Source organism: Oryx dammah, unplaced genomic scaffold (assembly GCF_014754425.2).
Source record: "Oryx dammah isolate SB20612 unplaced genomic scaffold, SCBI_Odam_1.1 HiC_scaffold_27, whole genome shotgun sequence".
NCBI lineage: Eukaryota > Metazoa > Chordata > Mammalia > Artiodactyla > Bovidae > Oryx > Oryx dammah.
Window position 1 is genome coordinate 37,890,242 of NW_024070211.1, and position 18,972 is coordinate 37,909,213.

Here is an 18,972-nt window from a genome sequence, read left to right on the forward strand (position 1 = left end):
CATATGATATATTACAAAAAGTAACATCAGTATATGAGACTGGACCTGATAATTTGAGAGTATTAGTATATCTTAAACCTTTCTCAGATAGATAATCTTTAGAATATTTATTAACTGATAATTATAACTTTCACGACTAGAGCTTTCTGAAGACTGAAGTTAATATTTTAAAAATAAAATATTTATCATCAGATTTTTTTGCCCTATACTGGTCGGGCAATAGACATACTCAATTATATATTTGTATGTAATCACCAAATTCCATATTTTATTATTCTCTTTTGGTTTCACCAACAGAAGCCATTCAGGTACCTTTATTTCTAGTTTCTTACTACTATATAAAGTGTTCTTGAATTACTTGCTTTATCTGAAAGATAATAGAATATTTTATAGCTATAAATATTCAAAAACAGTGACACAGCTATAGAAAAAACTGTATCTTATGTTTACCTTTAAACACTGATTCTACTTGAACCAAATAGCATATTTAGAATTTATTTGTGATTACCAATAGCACATACAGATTCACTTGTCTTAGAATGCTAAGTTGGCTAGCTTTTGTTTATATAAATAAGGTTGAACTGGTAGATTATAGTGCCTGAAAAGCTGAATATTTTATATGTAATATACTGGTATAAATAAAGTTAAATTTATGTGATAACAAGCATAAACTCCCTCCTGATGTTCTAAAATATTTAAATACATATTTAAAAATTAATATGAGGGATAATTATAAAATTATGCTTATTTTCATGTGTAGTTTATGTGATCTGATAAAATATTTTATAGTTTGTGTCTTCTGTGTCATCAGAAGTTTTAAAAAATTCTTAAAATGTAGACAGATTGCATCTTTGTTTCAGAATTCCCTGGAAAGATATGTAATGCTTATGTAAGAGCAGCTAATGATGTAGTGATGAGACTTTAGCCTTTTTAAAATCAATCCTGTGTAAATTCACCCTTATTGAAAAAGAATTTGATGTAGATACTTTTAACACTGTAATATTCATGATTATTGATTTACAGTGAAATTTACATTGTACTAGTGAATTTATGTGAGCATCTCTAACCTATGGGATATTTATTTTGCAGGAGAAAATACAGATTCTGTTTTCACAACTTGAAATGTAATTTTCCATTAATATTGATTCTTTCATCAGTTGTTACCACAAAATTGGCTAAAATTAATGCTCCTCTGTCATAATAGATCAAGGTGATTTACATTTAGTTTTCTTTGTCTTTGTTTGTTTGTTTTGTTTTATTCCCTCCACTCCCCAATTATTTCATGGCATTTCAGTGCTTCAGAGAATTTAGATGAGCTCTCTTCCTCCAGTAGCTGGTTACTTAACCAGAAGCACAGTAAGAAAAGGAGAAAAGACAGGACAAGATTGAAATCTCCATCCCTGACTATCATGAGTACAGCAGCTCGAACAAGGCCACTTCAGAGTTTCCACAAACGAAAACTCTACAGATTGAGCCCAACATTTTACTGGACTCCACAGGTAAGGTTGCCTTTGGGAAAGCAATTGTACATAGTTATTTAGAAGAAGTGAGATTTAATAATTTTTTTTAACATAGCAGTGTATTCTGAAATTCTCACATTTCTATTTTTTTTAATCATGTTTAAACTAATCTGAAAGAAAATTACATATCAAGTTGATTTTAAAATTTTACTGGTAAGGGTAATAAGACACAAGCCATGTTATATATTTGTCTTTTGCTTAGTAAAGAAAAAGGTAAAAATCTACAGGGCTGTAGTTATTTTGGAAGAAATGACATTGCTTTCCTTTTTAGGCTTAGTATTTGTTAAATTTGATGAGCACCCCTTTTTCATATAAGCAGTGAAAGTTTAGATAACCATGCATACACTTTTTACAAATAAAATATGCTTTACTAAAAGCATTCATTTTGAAAAGCATGTTTTTCATTTATTAGCAAAATATTAGGTTTACATCTTTCAGTACATATCTTAAATAAACTGTGATGGAGGTCAAAATAAGTCATCTCTAGTTATCATTAGGTATAACATGCTCTTTTTCTATATTTTAAATAATATGTCAGAGGAAAGGAATTTATCTTTGCTTTAGTATTGTTTTTGAGTATTACTATATTAGCTATTTTAAAATATATTTCTATAAAAAAATCAAGATGCTTTGTTTCATTAGAAACAAATTTTAAATTTGGTTTTATAGGATCCTTTTATAAATAGGATTATGAATTCTGACAAATTAATTTTTATCAATAATTTGATTTTTGCCATTTTGTAGTTCAGTTACTAGTATGCTCTCTCAACTTGAAATTTTCAAAGTTTTATTTCAGAATTTTCAGAAATTTTACATAATTAACCTAATAGGAAAATATTTTATTTAAAGTTTTTATATAAGAAATTATACTTTAACAATTTTCATTTAAAGTTGCTATAAGCAATAAGTATTTGAAATTGATTTTATAATTTCAGAGTTATAAATAGAATTGTCTAAGAGAAATATTTCACATATAAATAGGTCTTAATATTCTAACTGGAAGGAATCTATTTGAATATTAGAAGATTTGCTCAGTATTGCTAACGTACTATGTATGCATTAGTAATGTAAAGATTGGCTTGGAAAAGTGAACAAATTTAAAACTTTCAATAAACAAAGGAGAAACAAGTCTAATATTATTGTTACTAATAGGCCATATAATTTATCATATTCCAGTCATAATACTAAGCATATGCAGTATATTTTTTTTTTGGTCTTCAAACATATAGTTATATGAGGCATTATTAATCCCAGCTTTAGATGCAGAAATTGAAGTTTAGGGAGATTAAGTAACTTTCCCAAGGTCATATGGCTAGTAAGAAATAGGTCTGATTCCAAAGCCCATGTTTTTACCAATTAATATTTACATTGGTAATGACAAAAATAACCCAGATGTTTTTTAATCAGTATTTTTATTGCAGTATAGTTGAGTAACAATGTTGTGTTAATTTCTGCTGTACAGCAAAGTGATTCACTTATATACACATATATATTTTTTTCTTAATATTCTTTTCCATTATGGTTGTCATAGGATATTGAATATAGTTTTCTGTGTTATACAATAGGACCTTGCTATATAAAAGCTTACATCAGTTAACCCCAGCTTCCCACTCCATCCCTCCACCAAATATGTCCCTTTTAGCAACCACCAGTCTGTTCTCTTGCCTGGAGAATCCCATGGACGGAGGAGCCTGGTAAGCTACAGTCCATGGGGTCGCTAAGAGTCGGACATGACTGAGCGACTTCACTTTCATGCATTGGAGAAGGAAATGGCAACCCACTCCAGTGTTCTTGCCTGGAGAATCCCAGGGACAGGGGAGCCTGGCGGGCTGCCATCTATGGGGTCGCACAGAGTTGGACATGACTGAAGCGACTTAGCAGCAGCAGCAGTCTGTTCTCTCTGTCTGTGATTCTTTCTGTTTTATTGTTAGTTTCATTTTATCATATTTTGGTTTCTACACGTAAGTGATATAACATGGTATTTGTCTTTCTCTTTCTGATATACTTCACTTAGTATGATTATCTCTAGTTGGACCCATGTTGCTGCAAATGGCATTATTTTGTTATTTCTTATGACTGAGTATATTCCATTATACCACATGTTCTTTATCCATTCATCTGTTGATAGACATTCAGGTTGTTTCCATGTCTTGGCTATTGTGTACGGCGCTGCTGTGAACATAGGGGTGCATGTATCTTTTTGAACTATAGTTTTGTCTGGATTTATGCCCAGGAGTGGGATAACTGGATCTTATGGTAATTCTATTTTTAGTTTTCTGAGGAACCACTGTACTGTTTTCCACAGTGGCTAAACCAAAATTTTTGTTTGTTTGAAATCAGTAAAGACTATGTATTTGGGAGTTGGAGAAGGAGCTTGGTTAAAGGCACTAAGAAATGCACCACAAAGGATTGGTTTTGAAAGATAATCCAAATTTTGAAAGGGTTTGGGTCAAGATAAAGAAAGCACTTGAGTAATTGAAACAGAGATGGAAAAAGAGTGTGTGTGTGTATTTGCTATGTGAAAGGGTCTAGAACAATAATGTCTAATAGAACTTTCTGTAATGATGGAAATTTCTATAATTATCTGTGCTGTCCAATATGTTAGCTGCTAAATAAATGTAACTACACATGAAGTGTGACCAGTGCAGCAGAGGAATTGAATTTTTGTTTCTGTTAATTTTTATTTAAATGGCCACATTTGGATAATAACTACCAAATTGGATATGACAAGTCTAAACTCAAACTTACCATGATAGCAGTGAGAACACCTGGCACTCATTCTTGTTTTCTAATACATTCCCTACTGAAAGGAAATATGGATTGTTAGAGAAATGGCTGGACTCCAGGCTTGGGAAAGAGGGGATATAAAATAGGCCTGGAACATCTTATTGTTACCAGAAGGCAGGGACATTTTTTAAAAAGTGATGATGGCATGTCAAGAAAAATAAACAAAAACCCAAGAGCTTGTTTGAATAAGCTTCACTCCTGCTGGCCAAATCTGGGGCTGTTTGAGCATCAGAAGCATTAACAGTAATGAACCCAGTGGAAAACAATAGGAAGCCATGAATCTATTCTGATGAGAAAGAGGGAGAGAGAGAGGATGGGAGGCAGAGGAAGGGAAAAGGGAAGCTTTTACACAGAGTAGGATTCTGATTAATGTAGAATGAGCAGTGAAATGAGACAATCATTGCAGTACTCATAGTGAAAATTGGTTGGGTAAGAATCAACAGTGCATGACAAGTCTGGGGGCAGGATTCAGCTGAAGTGTGATCAGGAGTGAGATTAATACTGGCTTAACTATATGGTAGAGAACCAGACAATAATCTTGCCTGAGTGATAGAAACTAATGTGGGAAGGATACAGTATCTCTATGGGTCTGATACAATATCACTATGAAGTATTCTGACCAGAGATACATACCTGAATTTAGTCTTAAGGAAACATCAGACAAAGCCAAAATCAGAAACATGCTATTAAGAAACAAAAACTGGCCTGTATTCTTAAAAAAAATCAGTGGCATAAAAGCCAAGAAAAGCTGAAGAAATGTTTCAGATTGAAAGAGAGACTTAAGGTATTTGACAACTGAATGAATATATGATTCAGGTCACAATTCTTTTGGAGGGAAAAGATTATGGGGACAATTGAGAAAACTGAACTATTGATGGTAGGTTATATTAAAATATTGTATTGATGTTGAGTTTCCTGAGTGTACTACTTTACAGTTATGTGAGAAAATATCTTTATTCTAAGAAATACACATAAAAACTGTATAGGGATAAAATGACTAAGGCATCCATATTATGTAATAAATTAACTCCTATACATCTGGCATTGTTGTAGCTATGTAACATCCTTGGCAGAATTTAGAAAATAATTATTTTAATGATTTTCTATAGTGTTTAATCTAATAGGGTATTGGTTGAGAAAAGCTTATATAAAGGGCAATGGAGAGAGGGGGATACCAGTAGCATACCGCTACCAGTAACATATAGTAGATAGATGGCTGATCAATATTCTCATTGCAACAAATACATGTAAAAGTTATTTTAAAAATCATCATACTATTCAATACATTAGGGCGACTTCTGGTTTCAGCTCCAACATGTAAAGAGCTTGAAAGTTGTTGCTCCTGTCCTTACAGCAAGAAGGTAAACAAACTGAAAATTGGTGCCTTTTCATGAACCCGTCAGAGAATTGAGGTTGCAGGGCAAACTGCCACCCTGAAGTATGGAGAGACAGGCAAACCAGAGTCACAGCCAAGATCTGGAGGAAAAACCACAGCAGTCACAAACTAACCAGTTGTTGTTGTTTAATTGCTCAGTTGTGTCTGATTATTTGCAGCCCCATGGATTGTAGTCTGCCAGGCTTCTCTGTCCATGGGATTTCCCAGGCAAGAATACTGGAGTGGGTTTGCCATTTACTTCTCCAAGGGATGTTCCCAACCCAGGTACTGAACTTGCGTCTTCTACATTTGCAGGTGGATTCTTTACTACTAAACTCATTTATTGACACCCTAACCCCTAGACATAAGATGAGGTAATTAGGGTAGACCCTAACTCAGTCTGACTGGTATCCTTATAAGGGAAAATTTTTATACATATAGAATCTATAAACATGAAATTTTTATACATATAGAATGAATGCCATGTGAAGATGAAGACTGAAATCAGAATCAATTCCTTGGTTCTTTTATAGACCAAGAAACACCAAAGATGGGCAGCAAAAACCAGAAGCTGGGGAAAATAGAATAGGTTCTTGCTGTCTTCAAAAGAAACCAGTCTTGCTGAAACACTGATCTGACTTTTAGCCTCCAAACTATGAAACAGTAAATTTCTGTTGTTTAAACCACCCAATTGTGGTACTTTGTTATGATACAGCTAGCAAACTATTACAGTGACCTTATTTGGAAATAGAGTCTTTGTATATATAATTAAGTTGAAGATCTTGAGATAAGATCATTTGGGGGTTAGGATGGGTCCTAAATCATGTGACTGGTCTGCTTATAAGGGAAGGGGGAGAGGTTGGAGGCTCAGAGATAGAGAAGAAGCATTTGTGAGGATAGAAGCAGAGATTAGAGCTAGGGAATAGGGAACATCAGGAGCCACCAGAAGCTGATAGATGCAAGGAACAGTTCTCCCCTACAGCCTTCAAAGGAAGCTCAGCCCTGATAAAACCTGTTTTGGACTTGAGGCCTCCAGAACTGTGAGAAAATTAATTTCTGTGATTTTAAGCCACCTAATTTATGGCAGTTTGTTATGACAGTCCTAGGAGACTGATACAGAGTTTGGTTCCTAGAAGGATACTGCTTTAATAGATATGTAAAATTGTGGATGTGACTTTGGGATTGGGTATTTGGATCCAGGTTGGAAGAATTTTGAGGTGTGTGATAATCAAGTCTAGATTCTGATGAAAACTCAAAAGGAAGTGAAGAGGATAGAAGACAAAGGTGCTGCTATCTTAGAGAATAGATGTATTGTCATGAACAGAATGTTACTAGAAAGAAATATGAATGTTAAAGGTGATTCTGGTAAGATTTCAAGAGATGTTACTAGAAACTGGAAGGAAAGTGATCCTTGTTATAAAATGGTAGAAAAGTTGGTTGAGTAATACTCTACTGCTGAATGGAAATCAGAACTTGTAAGCATTGAATTCTTGGATATTTAGCTAAACAAATTATCAAGCAAAGTGTGGAATTTGCAGTCTGGTTTCTACTTATTGTTTATAGATAAAATATCAGAGGATATAGGATTCCCAGGTGGCGCTAGTGGTAAAGAACCTGCCTGCCAATGAAGGAGATGTAAGAGATGCTGGTTTGATCCCTCCATCAGAAAGATCCCCTGGAGGAGGGCAACCTGGTCCAGTATTCTTGCCTGGAGAATTCCATGGACAGAGGAGCCTGGAGGGCTGCAGTCCATAGGGTCTCAAAGAGTCAGACACGGCTGAAGTTGACTTAGCATGCATGTATTGGAGGATATAGATAAATTGAGGAAGAAACTGTTAAGCAAAAAGGAACCAGAATTTGATAATTTGGGAAATTCTCATGCTTCTGCAAAAAATTATATAGCATGCTCTGGAAAGAATCTAAGGATGTGGCTGGACAATTTTTTGCTAGAAAGATTATGCATATGACCCCTGGGTCCAATTTAGCTGAAGCCAGGAAATAGAGAAATCTGAGAAATCTTGAGAAATCTGTATGCAGGTTAGAACTGGACATGGAATAGTTAGAACAGGACATGGAACAACAGACTGGTTCCAAATCGGGAAAGGAGTACGACAAGGCTGTATATTGTCACCCTGCTTATTTAACTTATTTGCAGAGTACATCATGAGAAACGCTGGGCTGGAAGAAGCACAAGTTGGAATCAAGATTGCCGGGAGAAATATCAATAACCTCAGATACGCAGATGACACCACCCTTATGGCAGAAAGTGAAGAAGAACTAGAGAACCTCTTGATGAAAGTGAAAGAGGAGAGTAAAAAAGTTGGCTTAAAGCTCAACATTCAGAAAACTAAGATGATGTCATCCAGTCCCATCACTTCTTGGCAAATAGATAGGGAAACAATGGAAACCGTGACTGATCTTATTTTCTTTGGCTCCAAAATCACTGCAGATGGTGATTGCAGCCATGAAATTAAAAGACGCTTGCTCCTTGGAAGAAAAGTTATGACCAACCTAGACAGCATATTAAAAAGCAGAGACATGACTTTGCCAACAAAGGTCTGTCTAGTCAAGGCTATGGTTTTTCCCATGGTCATGTATGGATGTGAGAGTTGGACTCTAAAGAAAGCTGAGCTCTGAAGAATTGATGCTTTTGAACTGTGGTGTTGGAGAAGACCCTTGAGAGTCCCTTGGACTACAAGAGATCCAACCAGTCCATCCTAAAGGAAATCAGTCCTGAATATTCATTAAAAGGACTGATCCTGAAGCTGAAACTCCAATACTTTGGCTACCTAATGCGAAGAACTGGCTCATTTGAAAAGACCCTGATGCTGGGAAGGATTGAAGGTGGGAGAAGGGGATGACAGAGGATGAGATGGTTGGATGGCATCACTGACTCCATGGACCTAAGTTTGAGTAAACTCTGGGAGTTGATGATGGACAGGGAGGTCTGGTGTGCTGAAGTCCATGGAGTTGCAAAAATCGGACACAACTAAACAACTGAACTGAACTCAGGAAATAGAGATGGCATTATTCAGATAAGATCTAGGGAAAACCCTCTTGTCTAATGACAGGGGTCATCTTGACATATAGGGGAGATCCACTAGGTTTTTGAGAATGTTATATTAATAGAAATTACTGGCTTAGATTTAAAGGGTCAGAAACTGCACAAAATAAAAGTTTTTAGACCCTCAAAATTTTACAGTCAGGCAATGCATGACAGAGCTACTGAGTAACAAACATGTACTAACCTTCTGAAAAAAAGAAGGTAAATCATAGACCTAAATGTGAAAGGAGAACAATAAAACTAGAAGAAAACAATATCTTCATGTGTTTGGGGATAGTCAACTTCTTAAACAGGATATAAACAATACTAATCATAAAAGGAAAATTGTTAATTTGGACTTTGTTAAAATTATGAACCTATTTCCATTAAAGACAGCATCAAAAAGATCAATAAAGTATACACTGAGTTAAGACACTTGCTATATGTTTATATTTGTATGTCGCTCTCTCTCTATATATATCCAACAAAGATGTTGGATCCTGAATATGTTAATAATCGTGAAAGTGAAGGTGTTAGTTGCTTAGTCGTATCTGACTCTTTGTGACCCCACAGACTGTAGCCCGCCAGACTCCTCAGTCCATGGGATTCTCCAGGCAAGAATACTGGAATGGGTTGCCATGTCCTTCTCCAGTAGATCTTCCTGACCCAGGGATTGAACCCAGGTCTCCAGCATTGCAGGCAGATTCTTTACTGTTTGAGCCACAAGGGAAGTTATTAATAATTAAATTTATTCCTAAAAAATAAGAAAATAGCAATCCAATTTAAAATAGGCATAACCCAGAGTTGTAAACTTTAAAATGGTTAAAATAGTAAACTTTTATGTGTATTTTACCACAGTAAGAACTTCTTTTAAATAAAAAAACAGAAGATTGAACAGATCTTTCATAGAGGAGGGATATCCAAATGGACAAGTATATAAAAATATGTTTAAAATTATTACTCATCAAGGGAATGCAGTTAAAACCACAGTGAAATACACTGCATACATCTATCCTTATAATTCAGCAGTTCTGCTCTTAGGAACTTTCCCGGGAGAAATGAATACATTTATACACAAAAAGACACATATAAGAATTACTGTAATAGGTTCCCACCAGGTAGCGCTAGTGGTAAAGAACCCGCCTACCAATGAAGGAGACATAAGAGACGCAAGTTTGATCCCTGGGTCAGGAAGATCCCCTGGAGAAGGAAATGGCAACCCACTCCAGTATTCTTGCCTGGAAAATCCCGTGGACAGAGAAGCATGTTGGGCTACAGTCCATAGGGTTGCAAAGACTTGGACACAACTGAAGCAACTTAGCACACATTGTAATAGCTTTATTTATTAAAGTCTGAAACTAAAGCAATCTAAATATCTATCGGCAGAATTGTAGCATATCATTAAAAAGGATAGACTACTGCTCAATAGTGTAGATGTGTTTCCGAGAATTATGTTGGCTGAAAGAAAAGAGTACATACTATATATTAAACATGGATAAAAGTTAGCAGTGATAGAAGTTACAATTGTGGTTATTTCAGTACAAGTGGTAAGAGTTGACCAGGAAAGGGTACAGCCAAGATTTCTGGGTTGTTGGAACTGCTGTGTATCTCGGTCATGGTGGTGGTGGACGCTCCATATATGTATGCAAAGATTGATCATGATACGTATCTTCTTCACTATAGAAGTATATATGGGCTCATGCTACACAGAGTTAGCCCATCCTTATTTGGGTCATCTCTTTTTACATAATAAACCATCCCCAAATTTAGTGGTTTAAAATGATTTATTCCCTCATGATTCTGTAAATTACCTGAGTGGTTCTTCTTTCAGTTTTGCCAAAGGGGTCTTATACAGTTACAGGAAGATGGCAGCTGGAGCTGGAGTCATCTAGGGTTTTGAATGGGCTAGAGTACTTGGGTTTCATTCTCTCTTTATGTAATCTCAGAACTTTTCCATGGAGCTTCTCCACCAGATTTTTCTTGAGCACAGTAGTTTTACCTGGTGATCCAGATTCCCAAAAATGCAAATATGAAAGCTGTCGGTGCTTTTTAAGACTTCATGTGGAATTAGTGTGGTTTTATTGGTGAAAGGGAATCTGTGTAGGATTTATCGTGGGAGAAACTATTCAAGGACAGGAATACTAGGAGCCATCAGGGACTAAAATTGACCATCTCTGACTCCCAGTTACTGACATCTCTCTCATATGTAAAAATGACCTAATCTTTTCCCCTCAATTCAGTTCAGTTCAGTTGCTCAGTCTTGTCCGACTCTGTGATCCCATGGACTGCAGCTCGCCAGGCCTCCCTGTCCATCGCCAACTCCTGGAGTTTACTCAAACTCATGTCCATCGAGTCCGTGATGCCATCCAACCATCTCATCCTCTGTCGTCCCCTTCTCCTCCCACCTTGAATCTTTCCCAGCATCAGGGTCTTTTCAAATGAGTCAGTTCTTCGCATCAGGTGGCCAAAGTATTGGAGTTTCATCCCCAATACTTCTTTTCCCCTGAAGACCTCTAATTTCTCATCTCATTACCCCACTAGGTTCAGGCTTAAAATCTTAAAATCATCCTCTTAAATCATGTCCAGGTACCTGCACTGAGACTCTTTATGTGTGGCTCCCAAGTGTAGTTCTTTAGGTTTAGCTCCTCATGTGTGGTTTCTCTGGATGGAGAGATTTGTGAACTAATGTTATTAGTTATTTGATTTATACCCAACATATAATAGTGAGACAGGGATCAGTTCAGTTCAGTCACTCAGTCGTGTCCGACTCTTTGTGATGCCATGAATCGCAGCACGCCAGGCCTCCCTGTTCATCACCAACTCCCGGAGTTCACTCAGACTCAAGTCCATCGAGTCCATCGTGCCATCCAGCCATTTCATCCTGTCGTCCCCTTCTCCTCCTGCCCCCAATCCCTCCCAGCATCAGAGTCTTTTCCAGTGAGTCAACTCTTCACATGAGGTGGCCAAAGTACTGGAGTTTCAGCTTTAGCATCATTCCTTCCAAAGAAATCCCAGGGTTGATCCCCTTTAGAATGGACTGGTTGGATCTCCTTGCAGTGCAAGGGACTCTCAAGAGTCTTCTCCAACACCACAGTTCAAAAGCATCAATTCTTTGGCGCTCAGCCTTCTTCACAGTCCAACTCTCACATCCATACATGACCACAGGAAAAACCATAGCCTTGACTAGCCGGACCTTAGTAGGCAAAGTAATGTCTCTGCTTTTGAATATACTATCTAGGTTGGTCATAACTTTCCTTCCAAGGAATAAATGTCTTTTAATTTCATGGCTGCAGTCACCATCTGCAGTGATTCTGGAGCCCAAGAAAACAAAGTCTGACACTGTTTCCACTGTTCCCCATCTATTTCCCATGAAGTGATGGGACAGGATGCCATGATCTTCGTTTTCTGAATGTTGAGCTTTAAGCCAACTTTTTCACTCTCCTCTTTCACTTTCATCAAGAGGCTTTTTAGCTTCTCTTTACTTTCTGCCATAAGGGTGGTGTCATCTGCGTATCTGAGGTTATTGATATTTCTCCCAGCAATCTTGATTCCAGCTTGTGTTTCTTCCAGTCCAGCGTTTCTCATGATGTACTCTGCATATAAGTTAAATAAGCAGGGTGACAATATACAGCCTTAACGTACTCCTTTTCCTATTTGGAACCAGTCTGTTGTTCCATGTCCAGTTCTAACTGTTGCTTCCTGACCTGCATACAGATTTCTCAAGAGGCAGGTTAGGTGGTCTGGTATTCCCATTTCTTTCAGAATTTTCCACAGTTTATTGTGATCCACACAGTCAAAGGCTTTGGCATAGTCAATAAGCAGAAATAGATGTTTTTCTGGAACTCTCTTGCTTTTTCGATGATCCAGAGGATGTTGGTAATTTGATCTCTGGTTCCTCTGCCTTTTCTAAAAGCAGCTTGAACATCAGGAAGTTCACGGTTCACGTATTGCTGAAGCCTGGCTTGGAGAATTTTGAGCATTACTTTACTAGCATGTGAGATGAGTGCAATTGTGCAGTAATTTCAGCATTCTTTTGCATTTACTTTCTTTGGAATTGGAATGAAAACTGACCTCTTCCAGTCCTGTGGCCACTGCTGAGTTTTCCAAACTTGCTGGCATATTGAGTGCAGCACTTTCACAGCATCATCTTTCAGGATGTGTAACAGCTCAACTGGAATTCCATCACCTCCACTAGCTTTGTTCATAGTGATGCTTTCTAAGGCCCACTTGACTTCACTTTCCAAGATGTCTGGCTCTAGGTGAGTGATCACACCATCATGATTATCTGGGTCGTGAAGATCTTTTTTGTACAGTTCTTCCATGTATTCTTGCTATCTCTTCTTAATATCTTCTGCTTCTGTTAGGTCCATACCATTTCTGTCCTTTATCAAGCCCATCTTTGCATGAAATGTTCCCTTGGTATCTCTAATTTTCTTGAAGAGATCGCTAGTCTTTCCCATTCTGTTGTTTTCCTCTATTTCTTTGCATTGATTGCTGAAGAAGTCTTTCTTATCTGTTCTTGCTATTCTTTGGAACTCTGCATTCAGATGCTTATATCTTTCCTTTTCTCCTTTGCTTTTTGCCTCTCTTCTTTTCACAGCTATTTGTAAGGCCTCCCCAGACAGCCTTTTTGCTTTTTTGCATTTCTTTTCCATGGGGATGGTCTTGATCCCTGTCTCCTGTACAGTGTCACGAACCTCATTCCATAGTTCATCAGGCACTCTATCAGATCTAGTCCCTTAAATCTATTTCTCACTTCCACTGTATAATCATAAGGGATTTGATTTAGGTCATACCTGAATGGTCTAGCAGTTTTCCCTACTTTCTTCAATTTCAGTCTGAATTTGGCAATAAGGAGTTCATGATCTAAGCCACAGTCAGTTCCTGGTCTTATTTTTGTTGACTGTATAGAGCTTCTCCATCTTTGGCTGCATAGAATATAATCAATCTGATTTCGGTGTTGACCATCTGGTTATGTCCATGTGTAGAGTCTTCTCTTGTGTTGTTGGAAGAGGTTATTTGCTATGACCAGTGTGTTCTCTTGGCAAAACTCTATTAGCCTTTGCCCTGCTTCATTCCATACTCCAAGGCCAAATTTACCCTGGTACCCCAGGTGTTTCTTGACTTCCTACTTTTGCATTCCAGTCCCCTGTAATGAAAAGGACATCTTTTTTGGGTGTTAGTTCTAAAAGGTCTTGTAGGTCTTCATAGAGCTGTTCAACCTCAGCTTCTTCAGCATTACTGCTTGGGGCATAGACTTGGATTACTGTAATATTGAATGGCTTGCCTTGGAAACAAACAGAGACCATTCTGTCGTTTTTGAGATTGCATCCAAGTACTGCATTTCGGACTCTTTTGTTGACCATGAAGGCTATTCCATTTCTTCTAAGGGATTCCTGCCCATAGTGGTAGATATAATGGTCATCTGAGTTAAATTCACCCATTCCAGTCCATTTTAGTTCACTGATTCCTAGAATGTCGACGTTCACTCTTGCATATATATGGAGCATATACTATGCTTATGTTTTCCTCATAACACTGGCTAAATACTCCGGCTGCAGAGAACAGTAGGCTTAAAAAAAATAATCAGTGACAAAACCCCTTCAGAGAAGGGTGGCATTCTCAGTGTACTCTGAAGATTTTTTTCTTACGGTCGGAATGATTAGGGAAAAGTCTGTAAAATACAGCAAACACTTAATGAAAATCTTGAAGGGCCAAGAATATATTAAGCATAGAAAATCATATGAGGGCAGCAACCCATACTTAACTGAGCACACTCCGCAAGCAGATTAAAGGAGAGAAACCTGCAATTTGCTTAGCAGTGGGGAAAGAGAATCCTCTATAGAGAAAGATTACATCATTGGAGCCTTTATGATTTTTAAAAATATACCATCTGTCATTCAATCCAACATTACTAGGCATCCCAAAAGATAGGACCAGATGACTAGCCTTCAAGAGAGAAAAACAGACAAATTAGATTTCTAAGATATAGTTAGTAATGGAGCATATATTATGCTTATCTGTTAAGAGCATGCTGTGCTGTGCTTAGTCACTCGGTCGTGTCTGACTTTTTGTGACCCCATGGACTCTAGCCCTCCAGTCTCTGTCCATGGCATTCTCCAGGCATGAACACTAGAGTGGGTTGCCATGCCCTTCTCCAGAGGATCTTCCTAACCCAGGGATCAAACCCAGGTCTCCCATACTGCAAATGGATTCTTTACCAGCTGAGTCACCAGGGAAGCCCAGGAATACTAAAGTGGGTAGCCTATCCCCTCTTCAGTGTATCTTCCTGTCCCTGGAATTGAACTGGGGTCTCCTGCATTTCAGGTGGATTCTTTACCAGCTGAGCTACCAGGAAGCCGTAATGGAGTATAAAGTGAAAGTGACTAAAGTGAACTCGCTCAGTCTTGTCCAACTCTTTGTGATCCCATGGATTACAGCCTAAGAGGCTCCTCTGTCCATGGGATTTTCCAGGCGAGAATACTGGAATGGGTTGCCATTTCCTTCTCCAGGAGATCTTCCCGATCTGGGGATCAAACCCGGGTCTCCCGCATTGTAGGCAGATGCTTTGCCATCAGAGCCACCAGGGGAGTATAAGATATAGTTAATGAACCAAAAGACTTATTAAGATAAAATACTCAAATAGAAGCACAGAGATAAAAATAGAAAAAAAAATACACAAACAGAATTAGAGAACTGTGAATTAGTGAAAAAAATTAACCATATATGTTATTGGACCCTAGAAGAAAGGAAAGAAAATAGGGGGGGAAGTAACATTTGAACAAATAATAGTATTTCCAAAACTAAAGCAGGACATCAACCGATGGATACAAATTCTCTGAAACTCAAAAATAACCAACACATAGAAATTATATCAAGACATAGGAGGCCTGCTGAAAAGTGAGGACACAGAAAAATATTAAAAGTAGTCAGGGTAAAAAAGATATACTACCTTCAAATGAGGTCAACAATTAAGACCTAACTACGAGGTAGAAGGAGCTTCCCAGGGGGCACTAGTGGTAAAGAACCTGTCTGCCAGTGCAGCAGCTATAGGAGATGCAGGTTCCATCCCTGGGTTGGGCAGACCCCCTGGAGAAGGAAATGGCAAGCCACTCCAGTATTCTTGCCTGGAGAATCCCATGATCACAGGAGCCTGGAGGTGACAGTCCATAAGTTGCAGAGTCTGACATGACTGAAGTGACTTAGCATGCATGCACACTGAGTAGAAATAATGGAAACCAGATGAAAAGGTGAATATTCTTAAAGTGCTGAAAGAAAAAAAAGTCAATCTGGTATTCTATATCCATAAAAATATCCTTAAAAATGATGATATACAAAAGTCTCAAATAAATAAAAATGGAGGAAATTTGTTGACAGCAAATCTACACTAATAATAATGACAACAGGAGAAGGAACATGATCCTATATGGAAACAGAATTGTAGAAAGAAGTAAAAGAACAATGGAAAGAATAAATATATGGGTAATATAAATGTTGACAATAAAAATAATGGTAGAATAATGTAGTTTTAACTATATATGGAATTGAAATGTGTTACAACAGTAACAAAGGGGAGAGTGAATGGAGTTTAAAAGTGTTCTAATGTTCCACTGTTTTCAGGGAAGTGGTAAAAAGAATAATTTGTTTTATACTCTAAAAGCCATAAGTTACATGTGCATTGTCATCTCTAGGAATACCACTAAAAAAAAAGAGAAGAATGTATAAGTTTAAGTTAACTGAGGGGAAAAACATGACAAAATATTTTATTAATCCTAATAAACCAGAATCAGTGAAACATAAGAACATACATATGCAAAAATTGCCATATGCAGTATAGAAAATAAATCCAGCTTCTGGTTCTTTGCAAAGAAATTGTTAAATCTCTAGCAAGATTCCTCAAGAAAAATGGAAAGTGGCTTTGACATTTATAAATTTGTTAATGTAGTAACCCACATTAAGAAAAGTCAAGTAATCATTTCAGTAGATTCATAAAAAGTATATGATTAAGTTCAACATTAACACAGTTTTAAAAAATACTTTGGCAGAGAAGGCATACATCCTGATAAAGAGTATACAGAAAAAAAAATCTGCAATCATTCTTAATCCTTGTAATTTTTAATTATGAAAAAATTTTAGAAGCATTTACTGTATAATAAGGGACAAAACAATATGTCTTTAGGCCATTTCTATTTATTATTGAACTGGTGAGCCTATCCAGCATGTTTGGAACCTTATAAATAAAAATAGTTAAAGGTTTTAGGACTGAATAAAAGAATCTAAACTGTCGTGACTCATAGATAATATGTTTGATTAATGGAAAAACCTACCTAGGAACCAGGCTCCTCCTGACTTTTTGTTTGATCTTTTGAGCATTACCCTTACTCACAAGATTGAGGGGCAGGGGGCAGGACAGGGATCACCATCACAGGTGGAAGAATGGAGTGCTAAATTACCTTCTAAAGGGAATTTCCTAAAGGGTGCACAGATGACTACTCTTCATGGTGTTCTGACTAGAATTTAGTAATTTGTAGATGCAAGGACACTTGAGAAATGTGCCCAACTGAAAATCAGGAGTTTTAGAACAGGGAGGAAGACAACACAGATATTGGGAGGAAAGTAGCAGTCTTCACCACAGTCTCATGGAGGCGGGACAGGAAGAGAAGTCATCAAAGATATTGGCATTGTTCTGTTTCTAAAAGTAGTAGTGTGTATAGGTGCTTTTTAAACATTATTTTATACCTCCCTTATAAATTATATATTCTTTTGTATATATGAAATGGTTCATTACTAAAATTAAAACGTAGTGGATAGTTTTCAGGCTTTACTTTGCTTGAATCTTATGCAGCATATGGTATTGTTGATCACTCCCTCTAGACATTTGAATTTTTATTGGCAAGAATCTCCAGGTTTTTCTCTTATTTCTCCATCCATTCCTTTTCAGCCTCCTGGGCTTCACCTTCTCTGCAGGGGAAAAAAAGCCTTTTCCTAGATGCCCCTCACTTGTCTCCATAATTATTTAGGATAGTTTCAAATTGGCTACCTGGATTTGGAAAAATAGCAAGAGAAAACTAATTACATGGTAAATATTCAGATTTTATCACCATTTATTCATAATGATCTAGCCATACATGGAAAAAAGAGAGGTTAGCACATTTTTTTCTTTGTAATTTTAAATAATTGTTCCTTATATATTTTTTACATCATAAAAGAACAAATAATTCTAGAGTGAGTCACAAGTACCAGTGCATCTTGTAAAGCTAAGAAATTGCAATTGTTCCCATAGATACATAGCATCATTAGAATAAATTTAGGAAATAACTCATAGCTTTATTATCATGTCCCACATGTTATATTTTCTTACAAAATCATCAAATTTGTTTGACCACCCAGAATAATGACTGCATTTCCTAGACTTCTTGCAGCTGGGTGTGATTAGCAGACCTAAGTCTTGGCCAATGCAATATAAACAGAAATATAAATTTATGACATGATAAATGTTAGCATATATTAACAGGAACTGTTTTTCCCCCAGGGTAATAGTCTCAGGCACACATGTATTTGAAAATTCTATTCACTTAAGTTTTTTTAAGAGCAAATGAGATAAAATGCATTTGGTCAGCACTCAAGCTTCAACTATATGTTAGGGATTGTGTCAGGCTCCAGGAATACAGGATTGAACAAATTATAGTCCCAACCTTCAAGGAGCTCACAATCCAAAGGAAATCTAGTTAAATGCTATGGCAGGCATGGCTATGCCTCTCTCTGTCAAAACACAGAGAAAACATGCCAGTTAGCCAGGAAACTCAAACTCAAGAAAGTTGACAAACTTAATGTACGTTTACAAAGTAATTTTTTTAATAGCATCTAGAATTCTGTTATTATGAGCATTTTAAATATCATTTCATTTTAAAAAAAGAGTTTTAATGATACTGTAGTAGGTGGAGGTAAGAGGTGACAGAAGGAATGCAAGTAAACTCATATTAATTTTTAAAATATTTTTTCTGTTTTATAGATTTTTTTCATTGGTTGTATCCTTATTTGGTCTGTTAGTCACTCAGTCATGTCCAATTCTTTGTGACCCCATGGACTGTAGCCTGCCAGGCTCCTCTGTCCATGGGATTCTCCAGGCAAGAATACTGGAGTGGGTTGCCATTCCCTTCTCCAGGGAATCTTCCCGACCCAGGGATTGAACCCAGGTCTCGAACCCAGGTCTCCCACATTGCAGACTGATTCTCTGTCATCTGAGC

The 18,972-nt window shown here is 37.0% G+C and overlaps 1 protein-coding gene across 7 annotated transcripts in view; it reads left to right on the top strand.

The window, feature by feature from the left end:
* Window positions 1-18,972, top strand: part of KANSL1L (KAT8 regulatory NSL complex subunit 1 like) — a 128,875-nt gene that overhangs the window by 86,655 nt on the left and 23,248 nt on the right. For 5 of the 7 annotated variants that reach the window (XM_040228591.1, XM_040228589.1, XM_040228592.1 and 2 more), the window contains one exon: window positions 1,295-1,499. In XM_040228591.1, the coding sequence (XP_040084525.1) occupies window positions 1,295-1,499 (205 nt within the window). The remainder of the gene's footprint in view (window positions 1-1,294; window positions 1,500-18,972) is intronic. The other 2 variants (XM_040228593.1, XM_040228594.1) reach the window with 2 other exon arrangements.